Source organism: Cornus florida, unplaced genomic scaffold, assembly GCF_030987335.1.
Source record: "Cornus florida cultivar Cherokee Brave unplaced genomic scaffold, ASM3098733v1 CherokeeBrave_3.0.0_Hap2_Chr11, whole genome shotgun sequence".
NCBI lineage: Eukaryota > Viridiplantae > Streptophyta > Magnoliopsida > Cornales > Cornaceae > Cornus > Cornus florida.
Genome location: NW_026775581.1, coordinates 131,177,817 through 131,195,843, shown reverse-complemented (window position 1 = coordinate 131,195,843; position 18,027 = coordinate 131,177,817). Strand labels below are relative to the sequence as shown.

The following is an 18,027-nucleotide window of genomic DNA, read 5'->3' as shown; positions in this document are numbered from 1 at the left end:
CGATTATCTAAATATATATGTGTGTGTGTGACAGGGAGACGTACAATTGTTTCATCTTTTAAATACAGGAAGCATTGTATGATAAAATTAACTAACACATTGATTCTCCACAAGTCTAGGCCCTTTAGAAAGTCCCGAACAAAAGAGAAAATTGATTCTCGCACATTTCAAGCATGTTGGACCAGTCCGCAATACTCGGACTAATCCAATTCTTCATCTTTGGCAGAATTTATGACAACTCTGGAACAGAATTGTGTGGAGTATTTTGTGAATGCATATATATGCATGTGGTATTGCCTTGCGTGTGTGTTGTGTATTACTCGTACATATATGATATGATTACTAAATTTGGACACTTACTTTTCTCTTAACAGATCCCTATTTCTCACATATCGAATGATGTCCATATGGCATCAGTTGATTGGCTTAGCCAGATATCTTGTGAAGCACTTGGTCCCTTTGTGTTGCGGTCATTGGATAAAATTTTCTGTGACAAATGGAGAGGGATGGTTCAGAAACCTAAAAAGTCACGGGTAAAATTTTCTTTTTTCATAAAATTATCTTCAGTTATGATCAACATATTTATTTTTAGAATCATAATGCTGTTTACTCTGTTATGTTACACTCTCAAGTCAAGTATCCAAAGTAGAGTGGTTTTACACACACATTGTGATATTGATATACTTGTTGTATGTCAAAAAATGAATTGCATGTAAGAAGTGCCCTAATATCATGTATATGGAGCTGATTAGTGGTGAAAGTAATGGAGGAATTGGTTGTAATTGTAACGAAATGCAGGAAAGATTGATTATGTCCTCCTTTTTCTCTACTTTTTTCTTGAAAACTCCTGCATATTTGCCCTTCTAGCTTTCTCCAACGAGCTTATAAGCTTAAAATCCGATTTCTGAATCCTTTTTTTTATTATTTAATTCTGTTTTTCATCCTTGATCTTTGTGGTTTTCTTTCAATTTCTGCTAACATTATTCATAGTCATAATTTTTCTCTATAATATACACTTGCAAGGTGCAGGTTGCCATATTTGTGGTTTTAGCAACGGTGGTACGACAGAAACCTGAGGTGTTGATCAGCCTCTTTCCTGTAATGGCGAAGGACCCAAAATATCAAGTACATCAAGATAAACAAAAAATAACAATATGGTTGGTTGCCCAGGTAAAAATTGGACAATATTACTACAAAGATAATTGTTTTCCTACTAAATAATTTATTGAACTAAAATTAAATTTGTATAGGCCTTCGAAGGAAATTTGATTGTGGGGCTTTTCATGTGGGTACGCCTACTCTTGCCAATGCTGAGCTATAGTAATCGGCAGAACAGATGCTTGATTTTAAAGCTTATGGAGAGGTTGGAAACCATTACACTTAATTTAGCAACTATATATATATACCTACTTTCAACTACATGAATCCCATCTTTTAAATTCATATGTTCCTAATTTGCAGAATTCTATCTGTCCCAAAAGCTCGTTCCGTTCTATTAAATGGAGTAGTCTGGAATGGGGAGCGCGTAGTGCCACCATGGGCTCTTGAGCTTCTAATGAGAATCGCCTTCCCGGTGTATTTGAAGGATAAGGTTAAGGTGTGTATTCTTAGCTTGGTAGCATATGCATTATGCAATAGTCTCTGCTCAATACATGAGACTCGGAGGTCTCTGATTATATCCCGAAGTTTGGTTTTGAGGCCTGCATTTTCAATGTATTTTGTGCAGGCTACTCAAAGGTTTGAGGCCGTGTATCGCACCTTAAAAAAGATTGCTCTTGCTTGCTCCCCTGGTAGCAAAGAAATGAAGCAGATAACTGGGGAAATATTGCAATTTGCCATCAAAGCTGTTGGAGAACATAAATGTAAACTTAATTAGGATAGACTACAATATTTTAGTGGCTGTGTTGTGTTCTTCCTTAATTTGGGAACCAAACTTTATATGTGGCTTGATTATTTGCAGGTATACATGGCTTAACTGACGAGGCAACCAATATATTCATATGGTGTTTGACTCAGAACCAAGACTGTTACAAGCAATGGGTACGTGGGTGTATAATTAATTTTGATTAATTGCTCAAAATATAAGGTATTTTTTGTTTAATTTTTTTTCATAAAAATTTCATTTTGAAACAGGAGGACCTTTATTTAGATAATATTGAAGCAAGTGTTTATATTCTGGATAAGTTATACAATGGATTGGAGGAGCACTCTGTTAAACATTATAATCTTCAATCTTTAAAGACCAGCTTAAAGAGTTTCAGGCAGAAGGTAAACATTTCTAATTGACACCATTTTCATATTTATTTGTCAAAAGGCTATATATCTATTGCATTTAATTATAGTCTCTTCACAGCTGTAAATGAAATCATTACTAAACTTCTTGTGTTTCTTTCGCTATAGAATAGTAAAGCATTGGCCATCAGAAATAAGAACTTCTTCAGATATGCAGAGAGGTACTGCGAGTTAATATCAACAAGATTGTCATGGTATGAACCTATTTTAAGAAGATATGACGAGGTATTGGGATATGTTCTGTTGGCCGCCGGTGCTGGCGGTGTTGCTGCCTTGTATCGGAACATCCAATTGCTTTTTACAATGACTTGAGTTATATATATATATATATATATATATATATATATATATATATATTTATTTATTTTTGTAAACCGAGGTGGAAATGGATGATCTTGTAATTCAGTGCTCACAACGGTGGATTTTGGTTTCAGTCCGAGTATATTACTGGTGCCATTCATGCCTTCTTTATAAGATGAATTTTATTGAATGCTCAAAGTTTTTCTCTTGGTTTTTACAATTTTAACTGAATAGATTATACTAAATTCAGCCTCATCTCAGTTTGGATACTGGGATCGATATCCATTATGAATTAAGTCCCAAGTGAGTTTTAAGCTTATTTTTTGGAGTTGAATTACTGTAATTGAGAAAGTTAACAGAAGAACATACATTCAACCATTCGTGCTACCCTATCAATAATTAAGTTCAATTTTTATTTTATTTTTTTATGAAATTTTCTAATTGCAAAATCAAGAAATTCATGTACATATTTATTTTGTCATACTTTAATTTCTTTTAAATAAAATTATCTTCAAAAAGTATCTATAGCACAGTTATAATCAATTCACCACATTCAATCCCATTTAGTTCGTTAAATGAAACTGATTTGTATTTTATCTCTCTATAGTCTATATATAGTTTATGTAGCTGTTCGTAAACATGTTTGAAAGTTTTTATTTTTTATTTTTTAAGAATTTCAAATACGGTGCAAAATATGATACCATTCGAACCAATCCATGTGAATCTGTGATTGTAATTTCAAAAATAGAAGTTAGATTAATTTTCAAACATGCAAGTACAAGGCAATGAGAAGCTTCTGTACGTAACTCATGCTACTTTAGAATTTAGGTTTAATTACAGTCACACCTTTGAGATTTACAATATTGATAGTCAGATGAAAATTAATCTCTTTTTTAACAATGACACTCCTCAATTTTGATAAAGTTAACAAAGACACCAAACATCACCTGCCCCATCATATATTATGAAATGACATATATGCCCTTTGACTTGTCAACAACAAGCTTTGAATTATGAAATGACTTAAATGTCCTTCTAACCAATTTTAATCCCCTCTCTCACTGTCTTCTCAAATTCCCAGCACATCACCCCCAAAGTAATTATATATACATATATATATATGTGTGTGTGTGAGTTCAGCATCAATGGAGATTAGCATTAATGGAGGTGTCTCTCTAAGGACTCTCTTTCCATATATATATATACGTGTGGGTATGTATATATATATATATATGTATATGCAATATTGACTACATGAAACGTCAAGCTTCAAACAATGAAGCAAGCCAGAATTTAATTGCAAAATTCAGAAACAAAAGTTGAGAAAAAAATTAAAATAATAAGCTAAAAATCAGTCTACATATAAAGTACAAATACAATATTTACACACGCCAATTAAACTGATTCCCTTGTTGTTGTCAGACATTTCCCAAAATATCAGCATAACGTTGCAGTGAAATTAGGGTTAGAGAAGAGTCACCAATGAGATTTGCAGAGGATTTCTCACAATCCAAAGGTTAGGGAAAAGGTAACAGAGAGTATGGTCTCGCACCCAGCAAATTCACTCTTACCATACCTAAGTTGCAAGACCCCAAACCATAGCCGCACGATTTGAACCAATCAACAACAACACCCGTCGCCAACAATCTCGCCGGAATCTACGATAATCGTTACCCGAATCTTCCCAAGCTTTTGCCCTCATCAACCGTCATCGTCATCGGAGTGTTTTCACTGCTACATCGTCGCCGGAATCTAATACTTTGTCATCGGAGTTGTGCTTTACTATTGTCACCGGCAACCATTGTCGTAGTCATGTCAATTTGGTTGTTGCCGAGCCTTTTGTTGGATCTTTGTTGTTAGAATCTTCATTGGAGCTTTGCCTTAGTCGCATGATGTGGAAGAAGACATGGATCTGGATCGTTCTTGGGAAAGACGGGAGAGGTGAGAAAAAAATAAAAAGTAAAAAATAGTATTAATATATTAATGTTTTATATATTTTATATTAAAATTTGATAAGATATTCAAGGGTAAAGTAGATATTTTACATATTTTAAGGGTTTGTTTGGATACAAAATTTGATGAGGGATGTCATTGTTCAAAAAGAGGTTAACTTTTATCTGATTATCAATGGAGTAAACTTCAAAGACGTCACTGTAATTAACCCTAAAATTTATATATGAAAAATAATACGAGAACCGAATCAAACACCTTAGGCCGAATTTAATGTGCTTATTCACATCAAGTCATTTTCAAATATGTAGCGTGAGATACTGCTGCCTCTTCCTTTCTCTCTCTTCTATTATTCTTCATTTCTCTCACCTCTTTTCTGGCTTCCCTTCTGGGTTCTTCCTCTCTCGATTCTCTTTCTATTACGTTTTGATTTCTCAAAATTGAAGGTAAAAATTTAAAAGCATTAAAATTTCTTCCAAAACAATGCACAAAAAAAAAATAAAAAGGGAAAAAATATTGGCTGTTGTTTCTTTCCGTTGGATTTTGTCCCTATGCAAATCAAAGAAAAACTTTAATAAGATTTATTTGTTTTTCTTCTCTTGGTTAGTTTTTTTTTTAAAAAAATAAACAAATTAGTTTTCTTTTCAAGTATACTTTCATTATGTAATAAGAGAATAAATGTCTCTTGTAATGAAAACTTTTGTGATTTACAACCAGATTTTGAAAGAAAGAGGAAATATGAGAAGAATTGATGAAACAGATGAACTGATCCAGATGGAGAGAGGAGAAAGAAACAAAGAGACAGAGAGAGAAAGGAAAAGTGGGGAGACAAAAAAAAATAGATGACAAAGAATTATTTCACAAAAAATGAGTCTGATGTGGCACACACAAATATTGGTAAATCCTCACGTGTCCCCACTAGTATATAAATTAACCCTATTTTTATTATTATTGTTTTCCCGAAAAATTCAAGTTGATTGGGAGGAATGGGCTGAATGCAATCAAACAGTCTTCGAGCCCAAGCCCGACGTTTGAAACAAAAGAGACATCTTAAACTAATACTACTACAATATAGACATAAATAATGCATTTAAACCAGGGCCAAGCTCAAAGCTCAATTTATCTGACAAACAAACACATTCCCGATTACAATTTGGATCTTCCTCAATCAAATTGAAATTTATCGAACTAATTTTCTTTTCTTTTTTATTTTTATTGAAATTAATTGCAATTAAGGACGTAGCAATTTTTTACTTTTTATTTTTCGGAAAAAACATTCAATTTGTATATATAAGTTTTTTTTTTTTTTTTTGTTGAATGTTTAACCAAATTGTATAAATGTAAAAGAAATTTACAAGGCCAGTAGGCCCAAGCAAGCCAACACACAGGCAGCCCAAAACACAGACCAACCCAAATAGGCAATATCCATGATCCCAAAGTAACAACCCAAAATTGAAACTCAAATTCAACCAACAATGATGATAAGTAGCAAAGAGATAGTCGTTGATAACTGCTCTCTTGCAGTTAGTAAAGGACGTCTACAAGCAATCCGGTGAATCCAGGGGCAATCAATCAGTGTGATGGTCACCCCATATCCTCAGTCAGGGGGTCTCGAAGGCGGCCGTTGACGAGTAGAAACCAAGCTCAATTCATTCGCAAGAGCTGAGATGGTCTCTTTTTCGGAGGATTTGAGTATTTCGGCGAGGGAGTTTACGACCAGTTTAAGCACTTTTGTTTGCGTCGAAGGTATGTTCCTGTAGAGTCTGCTATTCCTTTCTTGACAAATGGTATATACCATGACTGCAAGGGCCAATTCAGAGAGCAAAATTCTAGGGTTTTTATTGACCCAATGTTGACTCGCCCAATTGATGAATTGTGGCCAATTATCACTTTTGTGTAACATCTGCATCTATCTTGAATGAAACGCCAAATTGGTGGGATGAAATCGCATTCAAAGAATAGATGGGAGTTTTTTTTTTTTTTTTTTTTTTTTTTGTTCCTAGTCAGTACTCAAGCACACTATCTCTTCTTAGACTTGAACCCCTAACCTTTGGGATGATACCGCTAGGCCACTGGCCCGTATCATCTTCTATCTTAGAATTGCAATTGAGTCCCAGTGAATACCTGGTTAGGCTGGGGAGAGTGTTCACAGAATGTGTTTGAGTGAGTATTCCCCGGTAGGACTATCATTCCAGATTATTTTATCTAGTAAATATGGCACATGTGGTTGCAGCAGGGCAAGCTCAGGGATGATAGTGACTAGCTGATGTGGAAATGCCCAATTTGTGGAGCGGATGTAGGAACTTACTTTGGTGTTTAGTGATGATCCTAATGCTTGAATGGTATTTTCATTGAAAAAATCAATAGGGGTCCTCCATTGAGCCAACAATCAGTCCAGAAGAAGGTATGTACTCTCACCATTCTTCACTTGACGCATTATCAACTTCCTTGCTAGTGGTCTCATCAGCAGGATTTTCCTCCAACTCCAAGAGCACTGTTATGGAATATTCATGGACCATAAATTATTATCATTGAAGAGATATGCTATGCACCATAGTACCCAAATTCTCTGGTTACTGCCAGTCTTTAGCTCCCATACATAGCAGCCTTGTTCACCAATTCCAAGTTTGGAATCCCAAGCCCACTCTCCTCCTTAGGCTTACAAATTGATCCCCAAGCGATTCTAGCTCCAGTCTTCTTAAGGTCAGGACCAGACCATACAAACCTTCTTAGTAGTGAGTTGATGTCATCAATCACCTTCTTAGGTAAAATGAAAATGTTAGACCAAAACATTTGTGTTGAAATAAGGACTGATTTGATGAGCACCAATTTGCCTGCATAAGAAATGCTTTTGGATGCCCAATGGTTGACTCTTGCTGTGATCTTATCAATCAAGATGTTGCAGTCAGCTACATTGAGGCCCGTAGAGATAAGGGGAATTCCAAGATGCTTGATAGGTAGTAGCCAAAGTTTTTGGTTGTATTGTGTAACCAATGTTTTCTTATCAAAAAAATTGCTAGCCTATTTTGCTTTAAAATATTAATAAAAAGTAAAGGTTGAAAGTTATTTACTGAATGCTCTAATAACTATTATTATTTTGATATTGGTGGAAAGAATTCTCTTGGTTGTGTCTGTGATTTAATTACCCAAAAAATATATTTTTTTACTAATAACTATCATAATGCAAAATAATATAAGTTACATTGGATGGCAATTCAAGTCGAGACAATTACAAACCGAATACAATTATTCAACTTATTTTATCTTATGTCATATTCAAATCATGTTAACATATTTTGCACTCACAAAGTACATTTATCGCTTAAAAATATGAGATTATATTTTGTTCGAGTTAACCTCTGTAGGAGGGTCTTTTTTTAAAACAAGTTAATAGTAAACAAATGGTGATATCTTTAAACACAAATGTGAAGGATCCAGAAAAGGGTGGAGAGAGAGGAGAAAGTAGACTGGTTAGTGAGTACGTTGGTGGAGATAGGGGATGCGGTATCAGGATCAACTTAATTTATCTTTATCTGATATGTTTTTCTTGCCCTTTAATACATGTGTAGAGGCTCCTATTTATAGCCTTAATACACATTAGATATTTTAACCAAAAGCAATCGTCATTAGTCATGGCTATTGAAGTAGTCATGATGACTCTAGGACTCTAAGAAGTTACTTCCTCTGATTAAGTCTTGAAACCTGCTTGTTAACTCTATTTATTGCATTAAGTGTATTTGTGACATACTTTACACCTGGGAATAGCCAAGTTGATCATAGCTGTGTCAGAGCATTGAATGTGATGCGAAGTTTCTTTTTCATAGCTGTGTCCACCGTCTCACTAACCAGGCCCGTTTACCAAACATTCTCAAGTTTCTCATCCACCAAACCAAATCTTTTTCACTGCAAGAAAAATGATTTTTAACCACGTACTTTTTACCGTAGTTTCACATGAACCGTGGTAGAAAGAATTTTTTACCACGATTTTTAAAGGACCGTGATAGAAAGTATCTTTTACCACAATTCTATAGAACCGTGGTAAAAATGATATTCTACCACGGTTTAGAATCGTGGTAGAAAGTGAATTTTTTTTTTTTCTCTTATAATTCCCGCTGATATATTGACACGTCGTTCCTAGCTTCCAGCGACCTTTACCCTTTTCTCTCTCCTGTGAGATTTCAAACTCATCTCAATATGTCTGTGCTCTGTTTTTTGGGTTAGGGTTTGGTGATTTTCGAAGATGGAAAGACACGGGAGAACGATATGGCAACAACCAAGATTCACACCGCTACAGGCGCTCCAGAGGCCCCCCCTCGCTCCTCCGATGGCCCCATCAACCACCACCTCGTAGCCCTAACAATTTCCGTGGTGGATTTCCAGAGCCGGACATAATCACCGTCCTTTTGACAGCCTCCTCGTTACCTTCCCAGAGGCAGCGGTGGAGGCAAAGGATTCCGCCCGACGATGGGCGGTGAAGGAGGAGGCGTTGGATTTGATTTCAATCATGAGATGCCTCTCTCCGGACAAAAATGAGGGCATCCTTTCTCAGGCAAAGGAGGTTCTCCTGGTACGCCCTAAAATTTCTTCAGAACTTTGTGGTTAAACCTATTTTCTGTCCCCTGTGCTTGTATGTGTTTAAGCAAATTTTTCATAGTGTTGGATATTTTCTTATTGAAAATTCACGTGGTTGACACATTGACACAAGTTTTGCTTCTTGTACTTTGTTTTTGTTTCTTGAATGGCTTAATAACATGCACTTGCGGTTGGATACAAATGGGAAAAATAAAATATACAGAGAAATATATTCACATATGTTTTATTATTGATATCCAACCAAGATTTCTGGTTTGTGGTCTTTGAAAGGCTACATTGTGAAGCTATGGACCTAATGCTGATAGAATGAATGGTTGTTCTGGTTATTTGTAGTTGTTGTCTTCTTTAAATTAAAGCCAGTGGCTTGTGTTATATTTTTTCTTGGATATTATTTGAAGCTAGCTACTACGTCATTGATGTATGGTCTCAGGATGGATGTGTATCTTTTGGAGCCCACAATTTTGCTCCATTCTAGATGAGAGGGCCACACCTAGCTATCAAGAAGTTGAATTCTGAGAGCTTGCAAGGATTTCAAGAGTGGCAGGTAGTTCAGCTTAGCTCAATTTCTCATTTTAGTTATTTAATCTTGCGCACTTTTAATTTGCCTTAGCTTAATACTTGTCATGTATTCAATATTTCTATTTCGTTGAATTTAGTTTCTTAATTCAGAAACTAAAACAATGGCAGCATAAAATGGCTTAATGATGGCCAAGGGCAGTTCAATTTTTTCACCCGAAAAAGTGAAAAAGTCACTACCCATTTAATTTTTCACTTAGTATTTGTATTTCTTTCAGGTGGAGGGGGAGGGTTATTTTGTTACGAATTATGTGTATGTCAGTTTAATTATCATAAAACCCCTAATCATATGCATATTTATCAGATATAAATTTAATTTAGCAAAATGTTGCTAGTTTTTTTTTTTTTTTTTTTTTTTTTTTAAAAAAAAAAAAAAAAGAGGTTATATACCTCTTAATTTCTGGTGCAAAATGATGGAAGTCGGAAGCCATGTAATTTGTCTTTCTAGTGTAGCATCAGGTGTTTAGCTGCTGTTCTGATTTCAGTTATGAAGACAAAAAAGTGTTGCAAATTAATCCTCCTCTTTTTTCTTTATATTATGATCTTATGAAAAGTTGTTGGAAACTGATTTCTTTATATTTAATTTTGTTATGCCTTTATCTCGGAAATAGCTCGGTCATACCAGCCTGAGTCTTCCTATTTAATGTAACTATTACGGTAATGGATACCATCAATTTAACAATCACATAATATACATTATACAACCTTGCCCAACAGCGAGGACCCTAGTTTTTTTATATTACTTATTTTTTTATTTGATATATATGAAACCTTGACCACTGATCTTTTTAACTGAAAATAGAGTCCTGAAAAGGAGAGTTTCATTTTTATTTTTTTGGTTCGGTAAACAGTGGCCAAGGAAAGTCTTGTTAGTTTTATGGAGGTCTGAAGTTGTGTTTATTTGGGTCAATTAGAGGGTAAGTTCTGTACTAGATTCCGGTTGATTTTATATGAACATACCAAATTCTTCGACAATGTAATAGTTAATTCGAAGTCACATGGTGGGATGAAGGCAATGCTCTCACTGCATTCATTTGTCTACATAGGCTACGTGTTGTGTAAATGGCATTAAAAATTTTTTTTTTAGGATGAATTTCTTAATTTGAAAGTTTGCAACAATTAACCTTACACTTTCCTCGCATCCAAATATCAAGTTACCTTAATCAGTTTTTAGAACTACCATATATATTCAACTTAGGCTCCTAACTTGGTTTAATTTTGGCAACTTTACAACTTGTTTTACATTCTCTTACTTCAACTATTACATCTTTGTAGGTCATAGCTAGGATTGCGGTATTACGGTTGCCATTACTTTTTTTGTTGCCGCTATATTTTTCGTATGACTCATGAAGAAGTTGCATGGAAGAGAGAGACTAAAACAGAGTAAGAAGATATGAAGAACTTTTGTTTTATTTTGGTTAAGTAAAGATATAAGGTGTGGATCATGTACATTTTTGAAATTTGTATATGGTTAATTTTTGTATAAAATCATGATTTGGAATTGGTTATATATATATGATGGTATTAGCTGGTTGTATTTTATTTTGGTTATGATGTTATTTTTTATTTATTTAGGGTTTGTTTATGTTGTGTTGGGTACTTGCAAGGCTATATTGTAGTAGTAGAAAAAAAAAAAAAAAAAAAAGAGGCCTCCTTAATTAGATAGGGGCTACACTATTTAAAAAAAATATTAAATAAATAACATATAAGAACCATGGTAGAAAGTTTTTAATACACCACAGTCCAGTATGGTCGTAAAAAGTTATTTTACTACCACGGTCCAACACTATGGTGAAATTTTTTTTTCCTACCATGGTTTTGGACCATGGTAGAAGATTTTTTATCTACCACGGTTGTACACTGTGGTAGAAAGTTTTTTTTATACCATGGTTTTACATCGTGGTAGAAAGTAGTATATTTATTACCATGGCCGTTACCACTACGGTTCAAAATCGTGATAGAAAGCGTTTTTTACCATGGTAAAAAATTATTTTATAAAATTATTTTTCTTGTAGTGTTTATAGATCCCTATGATCGAGAGCACCCTATGATCGAGAGCACCCTTATCAGTATCTCGAGATGTTTGCCCATGATTTGTCTTTGGCTGTATGGCATGGTGTTTTCATTTGCCCAGAAGTCTTGAAGTTCCTTGTAGTGTAGAAAGGTATAGTTGTTCAATTGCTTTTGCTGAAGGCTAAAGGGGTTAAAGGCGTTGTTCATAGCTTCTTTTGAATGTCGTAGCGCGAGGGCTTGATTGCTTGTTGGTGATAATCATTCAAGGTTTTGAATGACCTAGCACGCTACTAGGGTTTGATTGCTCGATGGCGATAGCCATTCGAAGCTTTTAAATGACCTAGCGCGCTACTAAGGTTAAATTTGCTCGTTGGTGATGACCATTTGAGGCTTTTGAATAACCTAGCGTGTTGCTAGAGTTTGATTTGCTCACTGGTGATGACCCTTTGAGGTTTTTGAATGACCTAGCTTATTGTTAGGGTTTAATTGCTCGTTGGTGATAATCATTTGAGACTTTTAAATGACCCAATGCTTTGCTAGGGTTTGATTTGCTCGTTGGTGATAATCATTCGAGACTTTTAAATGACCCAACGCTTTGCTAGGATTTGATTTGCTCGATGGTCATAACCATTCGAGGCTTTTTGAATATCTCATAATAGTGACACAGCGCTAGCGTTTGTTTATCGATTGGGGTCTTTTACTTAATGCGACAAACTAGTTTCAAATGATGTTTATTAATTTAGAATGTCCATGTAGAATGCCTATTATGTACACGTGGAGTAGTTAAGTTGTGAACCACCCATACAACCTCTTATCCATTGGGCCAATTGTGGGGATTTTGCCCTCTTCTAGTTTTTTTCCCCTCTTTTCTTAATTTTTTTTCTTTTAAATGAAGTCATTTTACTTATTAAAAAAAAAAAAGTCATTTAGCTGCAACAGAAAGCCATCTTCAAATCTTGTATCTAGGTTAATTTTAACAGTTATATTTCAAATCAAACAAATTGCATTAAACATCATAAACTTTTATCTTGTATGAGAGTCCTTTTAAAGTTTTCTACAAAAATTTATTTAATATATTCCTTTAAATTTTAATTAATAAACAAATATTTCATTATGAGTTTAAATGATAATTAATTCAATTTTAAAAAATCTTGTGTAGAATTCACGACAGTTTTAATATATAAAAATTAAATGTTGCCTATAAAGAAGTCAATAAAATGTTACTCCTATCTTTTAAATTTTTTTTTATTTTATATCCAATTTTTTTATGGTAAAAACGAAAGTTTGAGTCTAAACTCGATTATTTCTCAAGTATTTTTTCTGCTCTCTCGTACAACGTTCTCCCTCCTCTCACAAATTTTTCTACATCTATTGTTATTTATCTTAAATTATCTTATAGTCTTTTTAAATTTTGTTATCATAAAATTATATATTTTGTTTCTAAATTGTGACCATTTTTATTTATATGATTGAATGTCTATTAGAAAGTGAAAAAAAGAATAGATTAACTATTTCAATCTAAAAAAGAACTATTGATAAATTGTTACAATTAATAATCAGTACATAGTAAACAAAATTGAGGTGAAAATCCAATAAAAACACAAATAAACCATCTAAAAAAAATTAGAAGATTATAAAAATGGTGAAGGTGACTTTTTGCCTCAAATTAAATTGAGCCGTCATTGAATTTAGCTAGGTGTAAATGGAAGATTCAGTAGCTTAGAACTTAAATGCAGAAATTTTTTTTTTTTTTTTTTGACAAAAATACACTTAATAGTTTTAAATATATATATACTCTGTATTATAGAATTTATTTGTGTTTTACCGCAAAAAAAAAAATGTAATTATCTTCTTTTTTCTTTTTTTTTTCACACTATAAGGCCCACCGCAACTGTGTCTCTTTCCAATAAGGAGACGGTTTCCTAAAAGGATTTTGAATGCAAGTAAACCTCGCCTCTCTCTTTCACTATATATATATATATATATTGTATCTATAAGAGAAGAAACTGTGATTAATTCAATAATTCTGTCGTATCAATAGACAAAGGGTGATTGAGAGAAGAAGGGAAAGAGGCCGTTGACAATGGCTGACAATTTGAAAGACGTTGACATGACTGTGGAAACTTACAATCGCGGGAAAATAGTAATAGTAACGTACTTGAACCGCAATACCACGGAGGCTCCTCCACAGAGCTCCGGTGACGACCACGATCACATCAAGCCAAACCAACCAGAGCTGAAACCAAACCAACCAGAGAATCCAGAGGTTACTGTGGCCGAAGCTGCGGCGAAGATCAATGCCTCCGATCTTGCAGCTTTCCTTGCTAAGACATCCGTGAGTTTCTATTTTATTTTAATTTTTATTTTATATGTCAATATGGTTTAATGGACTGTGTTTAGAACTGGATTGAATTATGTGTTCGTTGTGTTAACAAAAATTATTTGTGGATTTTTTAGGCTTCGTATGAATCGAAGCAGCATATTCAGGTCAAGCTATTTGCAGATTATTTTGACCGCGTGTTTGCTTCAGTTAGTGCTACTCAGTTCCCATGGTTGAAGATATTCGGGGAGTCCTCTTTTGGGAAGATAGTTGATGTGAGTTTCTCTCATTGTTTTTAACTTTTTTATTATTCTTTTATTTGATTTTATATGATAAAAGTAATAAATGAAAGATACCCTTTAAAGCAATTGAAATTAATCAAGAAAATAATTTTAGAGAGAGACAACACATGACAGGGAGACCTACAATTGTTTCATCTTTTAAATGCAGGAAGCATCGTATAATAAAATTACCCAACACATTGATTCTCCAAAATTCTAGGCCCTTTAGAAAGTAGCAAACAAAAAAGAAAATTGATTCGGGCAGATATCAAGCACGTTGGACCAGTCCGCAATACTTGAACTAATCCAATTCTTCATCTTTAATTGGCAGAATTTAAGACAACTCTCGAACAGAATTGTGAATGCATATATATGCATGTGTGAGTATTTTGTGTATAATTCGTACATATATGATTACTAAATTTGGACAATTATTTTTCTCTTAACAGATCCCTATTTCTCACATATCGAATGATGTTTATAAGACATCAGTTGACTGGCTTAACCAGATATCTTGTGAAGCACTTGGTCCCTTTGTGTTGCGGTCATTGGATAAAATTTTCTCCGACATGGATAAATCGAGAAAGGTGGTTCAGCAACCTCAAAAGTCTCGGGTAAAATTTTCTTTTTTCATAAAATTATCTTCAGTTATGATCAACATATTTATTTTTAGAATCAAAATGCTGTTTACTCTATTATGTTACACTCTCAAGTAATCCAAAGTAAAGTGGTTTTAGTGTTTTACACACACGTTGTGATATTGATATATATACTTGTTCCATGTCAAAAAGTGTATTGCATGTAAGAAGTGCACTAATACCATGTATATGGAGCTGATTGCTGTTGAAAGTAATGGAGGAATTGGTTGTAATTGTAATCCATTATGGATTGAGAAATCTGCGAAGATTTTTCCTAATTTGATTATTTTCCTTAATTTAAAAATAACTTTTTTTTTTGGCTCAGTAGCATTATTCCATTCATGCATTAAGTAGTTTTGTTTTTTTTTGTGGTACATATATGAAACTAAATGCAGGAAAGATTGATTATATATGTCCTCCTTTTTCTCTACTCTTTCTTGAAAACTCTTTCATATTTGCCCTTCTAGCTTTCTCAAACGAGCTTAATCTTTTTTTCTTTTCTTTTTTAATTCTTTTTTTCGTCCTTGATCTCTGTGGTTTTCTTTCAATTTCTGCTAACGTTATTCATAGCCATAAATTGTCTCTATTGCTCATCTTAGCAACTAGTTATTTACTAAATAATATACACTTGCAAGCTGCAGGCTGCCATATTTGTGGTTTTAGCAACGGTGGTACGACAGAAACCTGATGTGTTGATCAGCCTCTTGCCTGTAATGGCGAAGGACCCAAAATATCAAGTACATCAAGATAAACAAAAAATAACAATATGGTTGGTTGCCCAGGTAAAAATTGGACAATGTTACTACAAGATAATTGTTTTCCTACTAAATAATTTATTGAACTAAAATTAAATTTGTATAGGCCTTCGAAGGAAATTTGATTGTGGGGCTTTTCATGTGGGTACACTTACTCTTGCCAATGCTGAGCTATAGTAATCGGCAGAACAGATGCTTGATTTTAAAGCTTATGGAGAGGTTGGAAACCATTACAATTAATTTAGCAACAATATATATATACCTCCTTTCAACTACATGAATCCCATCCTTTAAATTCATATGTTCCTAATTTGCAGAATTCTATCTGTCCCAAAAGCTCGTTCCGTTCTATTAAATGGAGTAGTCTGGAATGGGGAGCGCGTAGTGCCACCATGGGCTCTTGAGCTTCTAATGAGAATCGCCTTCCCGGTGTATTTGAAGGATAAGGTTAAGGTGTGTATTCTTAGCTTGGTAGCATATGCATTATGCAATAGTCTCTGCTCAACACATGAGACTCGGAGGTCTCTGATTATATCCCGAAGTTTGGTTTTGAGGCCTGCATTTTCAATGTATTTTGTGCAGGCTACTCAAAGGTTTGAGGCCGTGTATCGCACCTTAAAAAAGATTGCTCTTGCTTGCTCCCCTGGTAGCAAAGAAATGAAGCAGATAACTGGGGAAATATTGCAATTTGCCATCAAAGCTGTTGGAGAACATAAATGTAAACTTAATTAGGATAGACTACAATATTTTAGTGGCTGTGTTGTGTTCTTCCTTAATTTGGGAACCAAACTTTATATGTGGCTTGATTATTTGCAGGTATACATGGCTTAACTGACGAGGCAACCAATATATTCATATGGTGTTTGACTCAGAACCAAGACTGTTACAAGCAATGGGTACGTGGGTGTATAATTAATTTTGATTAATTGCTCACAATATAAGGTATTTTTTGTTTAATTTTTTTTCATAAAACTTTCATTTTGAAACAGGAGGACCTTTATTTAGATAATATTGAAGCAAGTGTTTATATTCTGGATAAGTTATACAATGGATGGGAGGAGCACTCTGTTAAACATTGTAATCTTCAATCTTTAAAGACCAGCTTAAAGAGTTTCAGGCAGACGGTGAACATTTCTAATTGACACCATTTTCATATTTATTTGTCAAAAAGCTATATATCTATTGCATTTAAGTTATACTCTTCACCGCTGTAAATGAAATCAATACTAAACTTCTCGTGTTTCTTTCGCTATAGAATAGTGAAGCATTGGCCATCAGAGAGAATGAGTATCTCACATATGCAGAGGCGTACTGCAAGTTAATTTCAAAAAGATTGTCATGGTTTGAACGTATTTCAGGAAGATATACAGAGTGGTTTGAACGTATTTCAAGAAGATATACAGAGGCATTGGGATTTGTTCTGTTGGCCGCCGGTGCTGGCGGTGCTGCTATCATGTACCGGAACATCCAATTGCTTTTTACAATGACTTGAGTTATATTTTATATATATATATATATATTATATATTTTTGTAAACCGAGGTGGAAATGGATGATCTTGTAATTCTATATTTTTTCTGGTGCCATTTATGCCCTTTTTTTTTTTTTTAAGGTGAGTTTTATGCCTTCTTTATAAGATGAATTTTATCGAATGTGTTAGAAATAAAGGCCGACCATAGAACTCTATAGTATTAATGTATGAGATATTGAGACATACAAGAGAGGTTTATATACGAGGGATTATGTATAATAAATAAGTAAACCTTATATTATTTTACTCTTCTATTTAAGGAAGCGATGAAACCACCGCGGCTGAAATATAATTAAATTTAGTTTAAATCTTTTATGAAATTTTCTGTTTAGAGCATTATTTTACTCTTTTATTCTTGTTCTTATTTTGATAAAAAAAATTATAAAGAGGATTCTTCCGTTTGCCAATTAATGGTAATTTGGAGAATGCCTATTTCTATTTACCAAAGATATAACAATTTTACGCTATTATTTTTCTTCATCTTTCCAAGTTATAATTGGACTGGCAGAATGATTTGCTTACAATAAGAAAATTTACATAAAGAGAAATATACAAATTTATTTATAATAAGTTGTGGTTTCCTTGAGATTTTTCTTATTATTTTATAAGAATTTATTTAGTCTTATTTAGTTATTTTATTTTTAGTTCATTAGTAAAAAATCATTAAATTGTTTTAAAAGTTTTTTCCTTCAATTTTGGTTTTAATTTTGAGTTCAAATCTTGGATATGTGTTCGACCCTTCTTATGACTATTTAATTGTTAATTTAGTCTTTATAAGT

At 33.7% G+C, this 18,027-nt stretch overlaps 2 protein-coding genes and 1 long non-coding RNA gene across 5 annotated transcripts; all 3 read left to right on the top strand.

Annotated features, from left to right (window-relative positions):
* Window positions 1–497: 497 nt before the first annotated feature.
* Window positions 498–2,726, top strand: LOC132284730 (uncharacterized). The gene is made up of 8 exons (XM_059786859.1): window positions 498–533; window positions 1,030–1,170; window positions 1,251–1,363; window positions 1,462–1,597; window positions 1,727–1,862; window positions 1,961–2,040; window positions 2,134–2,268; window positions 2,401–2,726. Exons 1-8 carry the CDS (start codon window positions 507–509, stop codon window positions 2,602–2,604), a joined length of 972 nt encoding a protein of 323 aa, XP_059642842.1. The 5' UTR covers window positions 498–506; the 3' UTR covers window positions 2,605–2,726.
* Window positions 2,727–6,010: 3,284 nt separating this feature from the next.
* Window positions 6,011–11,253, top strand: LOC132284495 (uncharacterized). Of its 3 annotated transcripts, none has more exons than XR_009472295.1 (5): window positions 6,011–6,288; window positions 6,779–6,946; window positions 8,764–9,109; window positions 9,566–9,679; window positions 10,987–11,253. It is a non-coding gene; the product is annotated as an uncharacterized LOC132284495 (long non-coding RNA). The 3 variants fall into 3 exon arrangements; XR_009472293.1 differs by having other exon boundaries at window positions 6,776–6,946; XR_009472294.1 differs by lacking the exon at window positions 6,779–6,946 and having other exon boundaries at window positions 6,013–6,288.
* A 2,525-nt stretch (window positions 11,254–13,778) lies between these two features.
* LOC132284597 (uncharacterized) lies at window positions 13,779–17,442 on the top strand. Its single transcript, XM_059786709.1, has 10 exons — window positions 13,779–14,059; window positions 14,182–14,319; window positions 14,775–14,939; window positions 15,605–15,745; window positions 15,825–15,937; window positions 16,036–16,171; window positions 16,301–16,436; window positions 16,535–16,614; window positions 16,708–16,842; window positions 16,974–17,442. The coding sequence occupies exons 1-10, from the start codon at window positions 13,808–13,810 to the stop codon at window positions 17,208–17,210; spliced, it is 1,533 nt and encodes a 510-aa protein (XP_059642692.1). The 5' UTR covers window positions 13,779–13,807; the 3' UTR covers window positions 17,211–17,442.
* The last annotated feature ends 585 nt before the right edge of the window (window positions 17,443–18,027 follow it).

What these genes read in the sequence shown, in the direction of transcription:
- LOC132284730 (XM_059786859.1), top strand. Translation starts at nt 507, where the DNA reads ATGGTTCAGAAACCTAAAAAGTCACGG. An exon ending in AGAAACCTAAAAAGTCACGG is followed by an intron (nt 534 to 1,029) that starts GTAAAATTTTCT and finishes TGCAAGGTGCAG; the next exon opens with GTTGCCATATTTGTGGTTTT. An exon ending in ATTTTAAAGCTTATGGAGAG is followed by an intron (nt 1,364 to 1,461) that starts GTTGGAAACCAT and finishes CCTAATTTGCAG; the next exon opens with AATTCTATCTGTCCCAAAAG.
- LOC132284597 (XM_059786709.1), top strand. Translation starts at nt 13,808, where the DNA reads ATGGCTGACAATTTGAAAGACGTTGACATGACTGTGGAAACTTACAAT. An exon ending in CAATATGGTTGGTTGCCCAG is followed by an intron (nt 15,746 to 15,824) that starts GTAAAAATTGGA and finishes AAATTTGTATAG; the next exon opens with GCCTTCGAAGGAAATTTGAT. An exon ending in AGCTGTTGGAGAACATAAAT is followed by an intron (nt 16,437 to 16,534) that starts GTAAACTTAATT and finishes GATTATTTGCAG; the next exon opens with GTATACATGGCTTAACTGAC.